At 44.9% G+C, this 15,158-nt stretch overlaps 4 protein-coding genes across 7 annotated transcripts in view; 2 read left to right on the forward strand and 2 right to left on the reverse strand.

Moving 5' to 3' along the window:
* RB195_024474 (uncharacterized protein) overlaps positions 1-13,141 on the reverse strand; it is a gene marked incomplete at both ends in the record, with an annotated part of 37,807 nt that extends 24,666 nt beyond the window's left edge. Inside the window, 2 exons of one of the 2 annotated variants that reach the window (XM_064212262.1) lie at positions 10,298-10,372; positions 13,067-13,141. In XM_064212262.1, coding sequence (XP_064068143.1) covers positions 10,298-10,372; positions 13,067-13,141 — 150 coding nt within the window. Of the gene's footprint in view, positions 1-10,297; positions 10,373-12,456; positions 12,583-13,066 lie in introns of those variants that run through there. The other variant, XM_064212263.1, reaches the window with a different exon arrangement.
* On the reverse strand, positions 1,942-6,444 carry RB195_024475 (uncharacterized protein; the record flags this gene model as incomplete). The annotated part of the gene is made up of 11 exons (XM_064212264.1): positions 1,942-2,010; positions 2,068-2,329; positions 2,444-2,540; positions 2,627-2,760; positions 2,860-3,263; positions 3,328-3,451; positions 3,521-3,692; positions 4,857-4,983; positions 5,731-5,903; positions 6,034-6,153; positions 6,303-6,444. 11 exons carry the CDS (start codon positions 6,442-6,444, stop codon positions 1,942-1,944), a joined length of 1,824 nt encoding a protein of 607 aa, XP_064068145.1.
* On the forward strand, positions 8,856-15,145 carry RB195_024476 (uncharacterized protein; the record flags this gene model as incomplete). 3 transcript variants are annotated; one of them, XM_064212266.1, is made up of 3 exons in its annotated part: positions 8,856-8,994; positions 13,678-14,480; positions 14,666-15,145. In XM_064212266.1, 3 exons carry the CDS (start codon positions 8,856-8,858, stop codon positions 15,143-15,145), a joined length of 1,422 nt encoding a protein of 473 aa, XP_064068146.1. The 3 variants fall into 3 exon arrangements, with proteins under 3 accessions (XP_064068146.1, XP_064068147.1, XP_064068149.1); XM_064212267.1 differs by lacking the exon at positions 8,856-8,994 and adding an exon at positions 13,079-13,151; XM_064212265.1 differs by lacking the exons at positions 8,856-8,994; positions 13,678-14,480 and having other exon boundaries at positions 14,783-15,145.
* RB195_024477 (uncharacterized protein) lies at positions 13,845-14,582 on the forward strand (the record flags this gene model as incomplete). The annotated part of the gene is made up of 1 exon (XM_064212268.1): positions 13,845-14,582. One exon carries the CDS (start codon positions 13,845-13,847, stop codon positions 14,580-14,582), a length of 738 nt encoding a protein of 245 aa, XP_064068148.1.
* Positions 15,146-15,158: the final 13 nt, after the last annotated feature.

The following is a 15,158-nucleotide window of genomic DNA, read 5'->3' on the forward strand; positions in this document are numbered from 1 at the left end:
CTTTTTCTATTAGCTGTGTTGTTTGTCCTGCTCCTAGTTCGTTTCTAAGATTGTATACGGCCCATTTTGAGGTGCAATTGTGCACGATTAGCATCTTTCAAAGTTGTAATACTGAAGAAAAAACCTTTCGTTAGTGTCATGGTTTCTTCTGATGCAAGGGCATCCCCCTCAAAGACTTTATTTTGTAAGAATTGGAATTCTGCTCCACTTTTCGTGTCAGGTGTGCATAGTTAGCAGGTTTCCAAGACGGATTTCGAAATATCACTATGCGTACGCCTATGAAAAAAAAGTATAAAAAATACAGGTCGCAATAAATCAAAAGCAAGAGATTTCTCAGCCAGATTTGCCGAACTCACTCTTAAGTGCTTGAGGACTCTGTATCCATTGAACAGTACGGCTATGGAATTAAGATTAGAGAGACAAACGTACCCTGATTTGTCCGCGGCTGTAAACGTCAGTTGGTTTCAATCAATACAATACCTGTTTCGTACATTCATTTCATCTACAAATTTGCCGTCTACAGCAACGCACCATGTATGCGTATCGGCAACCCTTTCACTAACTGTCTGCCCTATGCACAAAGCTGGATTTCCACGTCGATCTCGATCCTCCATTTTAATTTCCACCACCATGATTAATCAACACTCAGACATTAGGAAGTGGTAGAACATATATTATAGTTGAACACTCGTTATCCTAACGTTGTACTCCCACTCTTACTTAGATATTTAGATGGCCCGTCTTCACTGGACGTGCGGGCCCCAGCATCTCTTCTACTCGTTTCGTTCCCTCGCCATTGCCATCCAAGATGTTCTCAAGTTTCGTGAGTGAGGTTGACGAGGTCCTTGAGCCGTATCCAGCTGAGCTCTCAGCTGGCCCATCCGTGTAGCGGACACGTCACCCCTTCTCGTTGGCGGTCTCCCTCAATGGCGTTTAGCATCTCTTGAGATCCACTCTGGCGATCTTCTCGTCCACCTATAGTCGATTGTTCTCATGATGTGACCGGCCCATCTATGTTTTGCTTTCGATACGTATTCCGCTAGATCGCAAAGACGGGACATTCCTCTTAAGCGAAGCAGCGAAGACCGGCTAGGTGTTGTGTGCGCCGTTTAAATTTCAGAAGACATCTCTCAAGGGCTCTGTGGGTACTAAGTAGCTTCCTAGACGTGGCAGCAGTGTCTGCCCACGTCTCCGCTGTGTAACAGATCGCCGGAAGAACTGTCGAGTCAAACAGATGGGCACGAAGATCTTGGTCCGTCAGTTGGTCCGTAGCTTCCCTGACGGGTGCGAATGCTGCCCATGTTGCTCTCATTGTTGTATTCAGTTCTTTCTTCAAGTCGTTTTCCATGTTCATAGAACGTACGAGGTATGCGTAACTGTGTCTTCTTTCTGTTTATTCACAGTCCTATTCTCTTCCCTGCTTCGTTCAATTCGTTGAGCATCGTTTCTGCTTCATTGGTACTGCTCGAAAAGAGAACGATGTCGTCAGCTAAACGAAGGTTCGAGAGAAATCTTCCATCAACAGGTACGCCCCTTTCTCCCCAGGGTAGTGATTTCATTATCCATTGCAATGCAGCCGTGAACAGCTTCGGCGATGTAGTATCGCCTTGTCGTACCCCCTTTCCAATGGGTATGGTGAGAGAACGGTGGAAAAGCTGTATCTTAGTGGTGCATCGATCGTAGCAATTGGCTAATGCCCCACATACGAGGCCTCCACCACCTTGATCGGCCTTGCTGACAGTATTGCATTCTTTTCTAGGCTGTCAAAGGCTTTCTCATAATCGACGAAGGTTAGAACAAGGGGCAGGCGGTATTTCCCGCAAATTTCTATGACCCTCGACATGGTCTGGATGTGGTCTTGGATATGCGCGTGAGGATGATCATGGTGAAGACTTTGTTTAACACGCTCAGCAAGCATACCGGACGGTAGTTCCGGAGGTCCTATCGGTCACCTTTCTTATGGATAAGTACGGTTCGCGAGGCCTTCCACTGGTCTGGGATCCTTTCTTTCTGAAGTTAGGACAGCATGTGCGCTGCTAAGACTACATGAAGCGGATGGCCACCAACCCCAAGAAAGTATGCTGATATAAAATTAGGACCGGGAGCAGTCCCAGGTTTCATGCTCTTGATAGCGACTCGTACTTCCGAAGGGAGAATCCGTGGTGGAGCTTCGCCAGTGGGGATGATCCGGCTTGACACAGGAGTTGATGAACGGAAAAGGTTCGAGTAGAACCTCTCCGTAATGATTTTAATCTCACGACGAGAAGACGTGCGAGTCCCATCTTCGCTCAGCAAGGCTGCTAGGAGAATATTGTGTTCGCGGAGATCCCTGCGGCACTTCTTTAGACTCGTTCTTCTTTATGCTGCTTCCAGAATCTTCTTCTTTCTGTATTTCGAAATATCCTCCTGCAACGCTTTTCTGCAGCTAGTGTTTGCTACTAACCGTTCAATGTGCAACGCATTTGGATCAAGCGTCAAAGTCCTTCTTTCCAACACTCCATAGTGGTCTTCGAAATTCGATCCAAGTTTGTCGTACGCGGCTTCGAGGCACGCTCAGCACAGGCTCGTAATCCTCTGAGCAGCATCTCGTAGTATACGTTTAGGTCCCCCTCGATGTGCCAGTCACCTTGGGACAAGGAGTCCTCGAGTACGCAATCGTCGTAGACGACTTCTTTTCTTCTTCGTTGCCGATAGCAGATGTTCTTTTCCGCCGTGTGGCTAAGTCGTATTTTCGCACGAAGGAGACGGTGATCAGAACCACTGCAAAAGGATGGTACTACTGAGACGTCAAGTAGACACCACCTCCGGTTGGTGAGTATGTGGTCGATCTCCGCACGAATCGAGCCATTGGACGATTACCATGTCCACCGACGATGATCTCTCTTCATGAAAAGAGAGTTCCCATGAAAGAGGCGAGCGGCGGACAACCGCCCGGCGAGACGATTGCCATTTTCATTCCGGTCCCCTAGTCCAAATTTTCCAATCCTGTATTCCTCTTCTGTGACCTTTCCTAGTTTTGCGTTGAAGTCTCCGACAACGAATTTGTAAAAGGACTTCTCGTTGTGGACTACTTCCTCCAGCTCCTCGTAAAACGCGTCCAATTCGGAATCATCAGCTGCTGATGTTTGTGGGTAGCAGTTGATGATACTGATGGGTTTTTGGGCGCAGAGGGTGGAGGCGAAGAATAGCCAGACGAGTTGACAGTATCTCGTGAGAATCGACAAGATGAATGACAGATGGGTGCACAACAAAACCAACACCGCCTACATTTTGCAGCGGAACCTTCTCTCCACGAATGACGAGTGTACCGTCATTCATCTGTCGTACGTTGCTCCTTCTGCACTTCATTTCCTGCAGAGCAATCACGTGAAATTTGATACGCTCTGCAGCTCCGAGAAGGGCATGCAGGTCAGCGTCTGTGGAAACTGTTTTCGCGTTGTAAGTATACAGTCTGAGACAGTCTCCATTGCGAGTCGTGCGTGTGTCACCTTGGTCCAGAATCAAGGACGACCTGAGCAACCTGAGATTTGATCGTCTCTCACCGGTCGCCATACGGTCCGACGACTGAGACGGCAGAGTCCAGTGTGCAGGGTACTGAGGCAATGAATATGCTGGAGTGGCAAAGAGACTTCTCCCCAAACTAAGCAACCCTGCCACGGCTAGCTTAGCTTTTAGCACAGGTCGTCGCCCAACTGATATGGATCAGGGGAGCCACCTTGCAACATTTTGCTAAGACGGTGGTGAATCTTAGCAGTGTTTTACTCTTAGCTAGGCTTCCGCTACCGAGAATTCGGATGTGTCGAACTCCTCAGTTTGGGAGAACCTGCCGGAGGACGAACCCCCCTCCCCCCGCTGTGCATCGCAGTTCGACGCCCATAGTCACCTCCACGTCACTATGAGGCGGTAAACCGTTGTACTCCCATCACGAGTCGCATTGTCGTAAAGCGACCACGAATCTAACTCCACACCCCTATACATTAACGATCCCCTTCATTTATGTGATTGCATTATACATATAAATTTGATGAAGCAACTGGGCCAATGAAGACGGCGTTGTACTTTGAGCAGCGACTAAGTTATCTCGATTCTATCAGAAGGGTGTTACAATTAACGTAGGCATTCGCATGTTTGCCTGCGTGTGTCGTCTTTGAAGATACCTGGGGCTGTCATGTTCAATCGTCGTGAAAAGTTCGCACTGAACCAACTAGTTCATCGCTGTGCTTATCCTGCGAGACGTTATGTCGCGCCCGAACTGCCTCCACGTCGAGTGCACCGGATCTTTCTTCACCACTTCCGCCTGGAACTTTTCTCTAAAACTGAGCGTCTTCAAGCTAATGACCTGTCTGAAACCGGAAAAAATTAAATACTGTTTTTCATATCCACTTCAATAGGCACGACAGAATGTTGATGTTTTACATATTAACCGTAGGTACACCACATTAATTTTTGCATCAAGTTCTTCTTTGTGGCATTTTTTAAGCCAAAAATGACCAAAAGCTATCTGAACAGCTCCTTTTCATTGCATTTAAGGTCTACATTTCACAATATAGAGTGCTCTCTCCAGTGTGGATTGACTCCTCTTTCTTCGTTTCGTACATCATTATGATAGGTCTAGTATCGAACCGAGTCCCAGACCTTGCTGGGAATGGGAGCAGTTCACAGATACCTCGTCAAGAAGTTAAATGCCAAAATGGCCTTGCTACATCTTCGCTATATATAATTTTCGTATTTTCCCATTACTCTCTTCCACACAGCTAAGATAAAACTTTTTCACGAGTTCAACTATTTGTCCGTATATAATTTTTTTTGAAGGCATAGGCTGCAGCTAGCTTCGATAGTGTGTTGAAGTTCCGTACCACTTTCCGAGAATAACACATAGTCACCGTACTTGAGATTGACCAGTTCACGTTCTGATGGTGTAATAATGACGCGAACGAGACTCTGTTGAACTTTTCTTAACATGATGTCATCGACAGTAAAGAACTGAATAAGATGGGTCCTGTCACAGCCAGTTCCTAGATCCAGCTGATTCCTTGAAATTTCATAGACGCAAAGTAAGTTGAGGACAAGCCACAATGAAGAAAGTCGAGAGCCATATCAAAGTTCAAAAAAGCCAATTACAAATACTTCGAGTACTACTGCATCTCGATCATTCTCGAGACAATGAACAAATAGTGACTCGTTGGTCAAAAATTGGATGGCAGCTTGTTTTTTGCGAGTAATTGTTCAACAATTTGATAGGCTGCTCTACAACAATCCGCTCCAAAACGTTGTAGCTTACACGCAGCAACAATGTCAGCAACGATGTTTTTAGCAGTTCTTGGGTTCCGTGGCGGAAATTTTTCAGGGGAGTTTTGATAGCATTTCTCTCCTCTCTTCCTCTTCCTCTGGCATCTTTTTGCGACTCCGTAATGGACGGAAACTCTTTGTCACTTCAGGAATTCCACGAAGGAAGAGATTGTAATGTTTGTGCGCTAATTCCCTTCATCCCCACTAGACTTTTCATTCTTCATCATTTTGCTACAGACTAGAATCACCGATTTGGTCGCTGAATCCTATCGTCGGACATTGGACGTGCGCAAGTTCAGGAGACGACGGCTTCTCGACTCAACAACGAGTTAAATGATCCCTTCAAATTGGTAGAGTTGTCCTGCTGCCAGCGACTGCGCTTGTTAGTTTTTGCTGTGTACACTAAGTGAAGACCTCTTCAACCTCTCGCTATGTACTTACTGCCTTGACGGAGCATAGGCGTTCTTCTCCTCCTATGCCCCTTTGCTCTTCACGTCTCTTGACCCGTACGAATGCATTACAGTTGGCAAGGCAAATCTTTTTCATGAAATGCGTCTCCTGGTTGAAATCGGCAGCAGTGCGAGCGATATAGAAGCAATGTACGCCGATCTTGTCTCAGTACATACTGATACAAGCATATTTCCCGCATTGGAACCGAAGTTTTTCTTTGCAGCGTCCTGAAAAAAATTTGGTGAAGGAGTCGACCTCACGAAGCGAAAGCATTGATGAGGCTAGTCTGCTTACAAAGGTCTGGCAAACGACTGTTACTGTCCGACCATTGCTTCATGGGATAGTAACATTTTCCAAACACATCGGATTGTTGTCCGAGTGCCATATTTGCGTTGGCACCAATTCCGGGAACCGCTTAATTTGGTGAGAAAATCAAAGTGTTGCGTTTGCCATAGAAGGCCTGGTTCTGGTCTTTGGTAGTTTCAGTAGATGATCTGTAGATGTTCGAGACCGCATAATGGTGCAAGGGCACATATGGACAATGTTAAGTCAAATTCCTACACCAGGTTGTTTTAGTGGGTGCTTATCGTTAGGTACCCGCAGCAGATTATCTGCAGCCGGATAATTGTCTGCAGAAGAGGTTGTCGGTAGGCCAGAGCAGGCATGTCTTGGGCTACCTGTGACCACTAAGCCACGCCCATCCATCACCACATCAGCCAAAGAATGCCAAGATTTGTAACTAAAAAACTATATAGAAGATATAGATATATTTGTATTTATGCAGAGCATTTAATTATAGTATTCACGTAAGATACTACAATAGTTTGTGAAATTTCGATTTTTTTGCTTTACCCAAATAAGCGTACAATTATTTCCTGTTTCTGGCATCTCGTGTGCAGCCATCTCTGCTAACGCTGCGCAGCGCAATTAACGATCGCCGTTGCCAGTCGTTTTTCCTAATGATCGGCTGTCGCGGTGGCTGCGGGTACCTAACGACCGCCCCCCACCCCCTGTTTTAGTAGATTCTCAGGAAGTCGTGCCGCATTCTGCTTTCTTTTCATCAAACTCGACGCAATAAAATGGTATAATTTTCTATGATTATTCCTGTGTTTGCTGCAATGCAACAAACGCTACACGAAGACATCATATTAGTCACTCTCCCTTTTGTCAAAGTTTTTTCTACAACGACGGGCAGTTCAACATAACGAAACGAAAGTTTGCTGCCACTTATTCCATACTCCCTCCAGACATTTGACATATCAGGATAAAGAAGCAGTGTGGTTGAAGACAATACCTATTTGCAATGTTTAGCAAACTTACATCATACAATAGGTAGAACAATTACAACACTATACAAACGCACACTCAGATGCTTCATTGTGTCTAGTAAAAGGGCCACCACGTGCAACTAAGAATCAGACTCGTATACAGCGAAATCCTCGTATACAGAATCAGACTTGTATACAGGCCCCAAAGCGGGGCTTCCAAGTGAACGACGCAATTATGAAATCCAATTAGTCAATACGTCATAGGTCAATGCTTCCCTCTCAATTAAAAAAAAAAACATTTTTCTTCAACGGCACTGCTCTGAAAAGAGCGAGACTGAACGCTGAAAATCTTATAGAGATCATTCTTGAAGTTGCGGTGTTTTTTCCTTTCTTGCTTAGATGCTGACGCTCTGAGCACTCTATAGTCTTACCGTACAATATTTGGAATAATAAGGCAAACAGATGAGGAGTTGTTTATCAACAAAGAATCCACAAGAAGATTAACAGAAGTTCTGGAAATGCTTGTTTGGACAACGATTTCACCATCAGCTTTAAGGTCCCGACTTTTCGTAAAATTACAATTTTTAAAGGTGTGAAACAGTATCTGTGCAAAGAAAAAATCAGAGCTATCATGTTATCACAAGCGGGCTCTCCGAATTCTTGATTTTCTTCACTTTTTTTAAAGCAGAGATAACGAGAATTTTTCCAGCAGATGATAACTGAACGATGTTGACGATAGTGGTGATTACGTTCTTGATTGATCGTATTAATCAACACGAAGATAATTCCCTGTAAAGTAGTGGAAGAACTTCCCAACACAGTGTACATAACAGTGTACATAGATTTTAGTGTCTTCATACACAAACATGCATGTATTACATGACCAATATCTTGTACTGCATGCTGTAAAATAAAATCAGTCACTTTTAAGTTGCTTTGTTGGAGATTTGATTCAAATTGGACTAAACATAATAAATGGATCCAGACATAATTCCTGATGGTGATAAAGTAGTTGGGTGGGGCCACTCCGCCGCGGTAGGATCGACTTGTGATCGCGTAGACGCGCTCAACATCTATGGCGCAAAATGACCATACATCAGAAAATTGTTCTTAAGGAACAAATGGCCTTCATGTTTGAAAAACATTTGAGATGACGAAAGGTAATCAATCGACAGATCATTACTGGAAAAGAATAGCTGAGTCAGTCGTAGTCCTAAGCTTCTGTGTCAGAGGATCCACGACAATTAGGCTAAATGTACTTTAAAAAAAGACAGCTGAAACTACTACTACTTTGACTTTATCAAACCTTCCAGACAAGCTTACCAGAGGTAAATAGCTAAGTCATATCATGTATTACTTCAAAAGGCCGGAGCTTGCATCGAAACCGAAGGAGAAATTTGACGAGTGGCTCGCTGATCGTGGATTGCTGTGGAAAGGGCGACTTTGTCCGAACTGTGGAAATCTTCGTAAAGTCACAAATTAGGCGAATATGAACAGGCTCCATGAAGAGTAATCCAACGACCTTCTTTAGGGGTACCAGCTTGCGAGTACAAATCGGAAATATGTAAATAAAAGCTTTCGCATGCATGCTTGGCGATGGATTGCTATGAAATCAATTTTTGGTTTTTTTTTCTTCAGAAGTAATAGTAGTAACCAGAGTGAAGTCGCCAAGAGTCAGCAAATCAGCAGCAGAAGCGGTCATGCGAATGAAACGGTTTAACGACAAGAATAGTTTCTGTGTTGTATGGTCGTTTTGCGAACGGCAGAAATACAGCACGTCTACGCGAACACAGGTCGGTCCCAGCGCGGTAAAATGGTTCCACTCAACTACCTTAGCACCTCCTTGGTATGCTGCTCGTCGCATTGAAGCAATGTCATGTATTACCGCAGCTTGGTCCAACTAAGGCGTTGGCACGCAATTGCGTCACGTCGATCGGAGAAGAGCACACGGAGGTCACATGCAGTGACCAAGGCGATAGAAATCTTGGTAAAGATTATATTCGAAGTTAGGCAGAATGGTAAAGGTGAATAAAGCGATGCCCTTAATTTAAATCCAAAAGTAGTTGTTGACGAGTTTTTCACCGTAAGAAGGACACAGAAGCTTGGTGGCAACAGCTGGGACGTCACTAAGCTATAAAGTTAACAGCTACCACGCAAGTCCAAATACAGTGAGTATACAGTCGGGTCAGAACGATCTGAGCTTGGTGCAGTTGCGTGTGCGGCGCAGTGGAGCTGCCGGTTGCGGTCGAGATGGGACACTCGCTACCTTCATTCATTTCTGCAGTACGAGTATCTTGCAACCGCCACTTCAGCCGTGCCACTTGGAGAGCAGCAGGTTACGCAGCTATGCTAAGCTTCACGTCGTTTTGACTCGACTACAGCAAACAGTGACAAGTTTCCAAAATTCGCACACTGCTAGCATATTGATTGCTGGTTAATGAAGGCAAATCTTGTTATGTCTGTCTTTCTGACAACTTTACGGCTCGTATTCAAAAGTTTCGAAATGGACAACAGGTTTATGGACAACAGCTTCCATGTGAAAAACGATTTGTGGAAGAGCTGTCGGCTTGAGTAACCTAATCTGACTGTAAAATGACTTGTCTAAAAGACATCATCCAAACGTGAAGTTTCTAGCCAGCTTGAAGGCTGAGCTGATCCACCCTTTTTAAACGGGGAACGGTAAAGAGGGTCCCGGCGGATTCTCCGCAAATGCCTTCGAGACATTGCGTGTCCTATGGACATGCCGGGGGATACGCGAACATACCTCAATGAGGTCACGCTCCAGTCGTTAACGGAGACGCATACAACCGTCTTAGAAGTTCTTCTGTCTCATCTCACATCACAAAATTCCACTGGATATGTCTGATTCTTCAGAACAATTTAGTAGCTCGTGAATTATAACCTAGTCGGTGATGCAGCGTGTGATGTCTATCTAACGGTAGGTGAGCAGAGTCAACTATTTAGATAGCAACTAAAGTAAATCGCTTCTTCGCACCATCGCTAATTGCTCTGCAGAGGCATGCTCGAAAATACGTCGGGATCCTCTTTACACGCACCCTTTTTAAACTATAGGATGATACACAAGTGTCTAACTGCCAATATATCTAACTTGTAACTGCATTCTAGATGATTTATAATGCACCATCACAGGCAGACTCGGTTGAATTCCATCATAATTCTTCATCCTCAGTGAAGATAAGCTAGTACAGTAAATAATAAAACATGAAAAGCGCATACTATTAGAACTACATAAACTTAATCTCTGTAAAACAACGTAACGTAAACCATACCGAGATGGTGGCGTTAGAAATGCGAAAGTATACAACTGCATCAACAGCTACCGTGACCGAGTCTTTTGACAGAATCTGAAAACGAATTACTGATGTTCACTTCTGTCAACAACGACGATCAAAATGATGCTGAGGTAATGGAAATAAAATAGGGCACAATTAATTGTGTACCGAGCGGAAATGAGCGAGTACTACGGAAAAAAAGCAAAGTGAATCCACTCATGTACAGAGACCGGGTAAGGTGCCGTTGGGGAGCACTCAGTGGCGCCCTTATTTCTCGAAGTAAATAATCAAATCAATCGGGGACCTAAGGCCTAAGCATTAGTCTTAGAGGATCTATGACATGTAAGCTAAAGAGTTACTAAGAGAAAAAAGTAAGTTAGAGCTTCGGGAAATAAGGGCGCCACTGAGTGCCCCGAAAAAGGTCATGGGGCACAACTGAATAGCTGAGTCAGTTGGGGCCCTAAAACCTAAGCCTCAGTCTTAGGGGATCCAGTACATATAGGTTGAAGCTACGAAGAAAAAGGAAGACAGAGGTGGAACTACTACTGTTTTAACTTTACCAAATCTTCCAAAAAAGGGGGAATATGTAGTTGTGGGCCACTCAGTAGCTCCCTTCTAGAGTGCTCTGTGTGGCTCTGTCTGAATCTGTCTTATTTTTTCTCTTAGCAACTTTAGCTTACATGTCATAGATCCTCTAAAACTAATGCTTGAGTCTAAGGGCTCCGACTTAGTTATTTACTTCCAGGCATAAGGGCGCCAGTGAGTGGCCACCCCCAACTACGTTTTATTGCGAACAAGTTTACGAGAAATAAACAAATAAGTCATAACATGTGTTACCTCCAAGGAAAAAAAAAGAACCGAAAATGAATCCATGGCAATCCACGATCACTAAGCATGCATGTAACAACTTTTATTCACACATTTGCGATTTATATTCGCAAGTTGGTAGCCATAAAGAGCGCCGTTGGGTTAGCCTTTATGAAGGCTGTGCACATTCGCCTGCTTCGCGACTTTAACGGGACTTCCACAATTGGAGTAAATTCGCTCCTTCCACAACAATCCATGAACGGCGAGCTACTCGCCGAATTCCTCCTTCGATTTCGATGCAAGCTCTTAAGCTGCGGCCAAGTTGTAATCAGTAATCTGACTGACGTCACGAAAAGTCAGCAAGCTAGAGGCACCCATTGAGCAAATGATTTAACGACGAGAATGGTTAACGTGTTCTATGGATGCCTTTGCGCCTGTTATGCTCTATGACCTTTTTCGCGCTCTGAGTGCAGGTACAGTACTGACACAGTGGAAGTTCCCCCTACGAATCGCCCCAAATAATCGTACCAAATACAGTAGGAAAGCAGTTCAATTTAGGTGCGTCAGAGTGCCCCCTCTCCCTAACGGATTTTACCCAACTCTATCTGTAGCAAACTGGGACGTGAACGTCAGTTTCTCAATTCACGAGAAGTAATTTGTACTTGTCGATACCTTGGCATTGCCCGAGCATAGCCACTCCGCAAGAATAATAGTAATAATAGTTATGAATTAATAAATCAATAATTATCATTGAAACGGATGAAACCGGTATCTTCGCTTATACTTACTACCATACTCATGGCAAAAAAAAAAAAAAAAACCAGCAAGCAAGGTTTTGTCGGGCAGAGAAAGAAATGAAAGAAGAACCAGTAACTTATTAACTGTCGGTTTTTTGCAAAGCGGTTGTCATAATTTCTAATCTGCATATTCCGAGACTCTGGTTATCATGGTTTTAGTGCGTATATAGCAGAAGCACGCTTTAGCCAATAAAATTGATACGACCGAAAAGTCAAAATCAGCCCATCCATAAGATTTCCATATCTGTAATTACATACATTTTTGTGCACATCAGTTATTGGAAATGAGATTTAAGATATATGCATGGAACATACACATGCGCTGATAGTTTCTGCATGATGAATTTGAAGTGACGAGTGCGGCGGATGCTTGTAAGAGGTTACGCTGCGACTGCAATGTTGACGGTTCGAAACCCTTGGGTGAATTAAGCTTTTCATCCCTTTGGACTCGATAAATTGTAATACCAGACTTGTCTGCGAAGATAAACCCAAGTCATGAGCGTTAACGTAGTTGCAGTGTTATGCCATTAATGTCGTATATGGTTATATCACCATGATGGCACATGGTTCTATTTGGCTGAGCCCGTATACGTCGCGGATAGGTAGAGACCCAAAACCTAGAGGTTTCCACATTTTCAGGTATGTTAACCACGCTTTCGATACAATTAGCATCACCATGGCTAATGCTTAAAGGTGGCATATTACGATTTTGACGTGGTGCGGAACTCGCAGCGAAGGGTAGAATTCGGTTAATACAGTCCGGTTAAAAAGACATGAAGCACGCTGCAGTTGCGTAAGCTGGAAGGCAGGCTGCGCTCGAAGCAGTGCAGTCAGGGTCAAGCGTGTGATGGGATTTTCCCATTGGGTGGTCGCAAAGGGGTTGGGGGGTCGTCAGAGAGAGGATCGTAAATGAGTGAGCAGTGGAGTAGTAGCTGAATCGAACATAGCATGATAATAATGGCAAAACATTAAAAAATATTAATCAATTATATGCGTTACAAAATATTATATTAAACTAAGAAATATTTTTTTTATTACATACACTGCAAAACATGGGGCCGCGTATACGAGTCTGATTGCTACCTGCACGTGGTGGTCCTGCTTTAACTAAACGCAATCAGGCGTTCGAGTGTACGCATTGGGAACGTACGAGCTATATAACCTGCACTGTTATATGGCGAAAGCTTCCCATACATTGCAAAAAGGTGCTATCGTCCAGCACATCGCCAAAGCCCATAACCTGAAAGGTCAACTGCCTGAAGGGGGCATGGAATCTTTGGCAACAACCATTCGTTTCGTCACGCTGAACTGCTGAACACTATCGAGTGAACTCCAACAAGTCGCTCTATCCAGACTTCTGCGATATCTCTGCGTGCCTTTTGCTGCACTGCATGAAACACGCATGAGAGATTGGCCCGTCATCAGCATCGAAAATTACACCATATACTGCGGCAATGCTGATGAGAAAAAAGTGGATGGCTGAGCGATAACTGAGGAGCGATTACAACAACTTGGTGAAGGAATTTGGCTCAACGTCGTCTAGATGCGCCTTTGTACGACTGCGGGATCGCAGAGGACGTAAACTCTGGATCGTAAATGCTCACACACCTACGGAAACCGCTGGGAACAACAGTAAGGACGCCTTCTATGATGGATTCAATGCGTTGATGTCTTAAATACCAAGCCAGCATGTGGTCATTGTCGGAATCCACGCAAATGCGAAGATGGGACTCGAACAATAATCCGATGTGCTAGGGAAATAGTATTATCCAGCGCAGCGCACGTCACGTCGCACGTCGGACAACGGTGACCGTCTGGTCGACTTGTGCGAACAGACAGGCCTCATCATCGCCTCCACGTTTAAGAGGAATCATCGACGCCATCAGCTCACGTGGCAGGGGTCAACCCTTTTAACGCCTGAAGAGCGGCGCAAGTGGAAGATGAGGACTCTTAAGCTTCAGCTCGACTACGTTCTGACGAGGAACATTCCTCAGTCAGATATCCGAAAATCTAGAGCTGTTTGGGACGTCGCGTTCGACTCTGACCACCGTCCAGTTCTTCTCAGCTTCAAGATACGGTTCCACAAGAGAAACCTAGGAGTTCCTCTTCAACCGAAAATCGACATGGCAGGTCTGAAAGACGATGAATGCAGAAGAAAATTCCGCCAACGTGTATCTATTCATGTTGTAGTACGGACCAGGAAGAAGCTTAGCGATGCGGATTCCTTCACAGAGTGCATCCAGGACGCTGCAAAGGAAACGCTCCCAGTTCTATTGCCGAGGAAGAAGTTTGCCTTTGCATCTGCGGAAACAAAATCCACATACAATTCTGTATATGTCGCGCGCAGCGCTGGTGACTTCAACCAGGAAAAGCGTCTTAGAAGGAAGCTGCGTCGTCAACTGCAACAAGACCGCGACAGGTTATGGGCTTTGGCGATTTGCGACGGACGACGGCTCCTTTTTGCAATGGATCTGCGGAGACAAGATCCACGTACAATTCTGTGCGTGTCAAGTTATGATTCAACCAGGAAAAGCGTCTTAGAAGGAAGCTGCGTCGTCAACTGCAACAAGACCGCGGTAACGAGTGGACGTCAAGAGCAATGGAGTTTGAGAAGGCGTGGGAGGACAGGAACCCGCGGAAAGCCTATGCTCTACCAAAACAGTATAGCGACAAAATGAAAAGATGTTCCCCTGTCCTCAACACTGCCAATGGGGAAGGTGTCGGTGAAGCAACCCTTCCAATTTGAAAGGAACACTTCAAGACCTTGCTGAACCGGGTAGCACCGTCAGCTCCTGAACTCGAACACGTTCATAGACCGACATATGCGGTTAACGAGGAGCCACCGACCGAGTCGGAGGTCCTGGTCTGTATTCAGAAAATGAAGAATGGAAAATCTGGTGGAGACGACGGGATTAGCGCAAAAATGCTAAAATATCTTCCTCCGTCTGGGATTCGTGAGATGACAAAGATCATCCGTTCAATATGGATAAACGAAAGGTTACCTGATTCGTGGAGACACGCTATCATAATTCCCCTCCACAAGAAGTTATCCGTCACGGACCCAAGGAATTATCGAGGAATCTCTTTGCTGCGTCTTATGTACAAGGTACTGGAGCGCATTATCCTGGACCGACTCATTAAACATCGCGAAGAAACGACGCGCGACGAGCAAGCTGGCTTTCGTCCTGGCCGATCTACGATTGACCAGGTGTTCATCGTCAGGAGAGTGATCGAAATCTAGCAGCGGTATTCGA

This window comes from Necator americanus, chromosome X (assembly GCF_031761385.1).
Source record: "Necator americanus strain Aroian chromosome X, whole genome shotgun sequence".
Classification (NCBI taxonomy): Eukaryota; Metazoa; Nematoda; class Chromadorea; order Rhabditida; family Ancylostomatidae; genus Necator; species Necator americanus.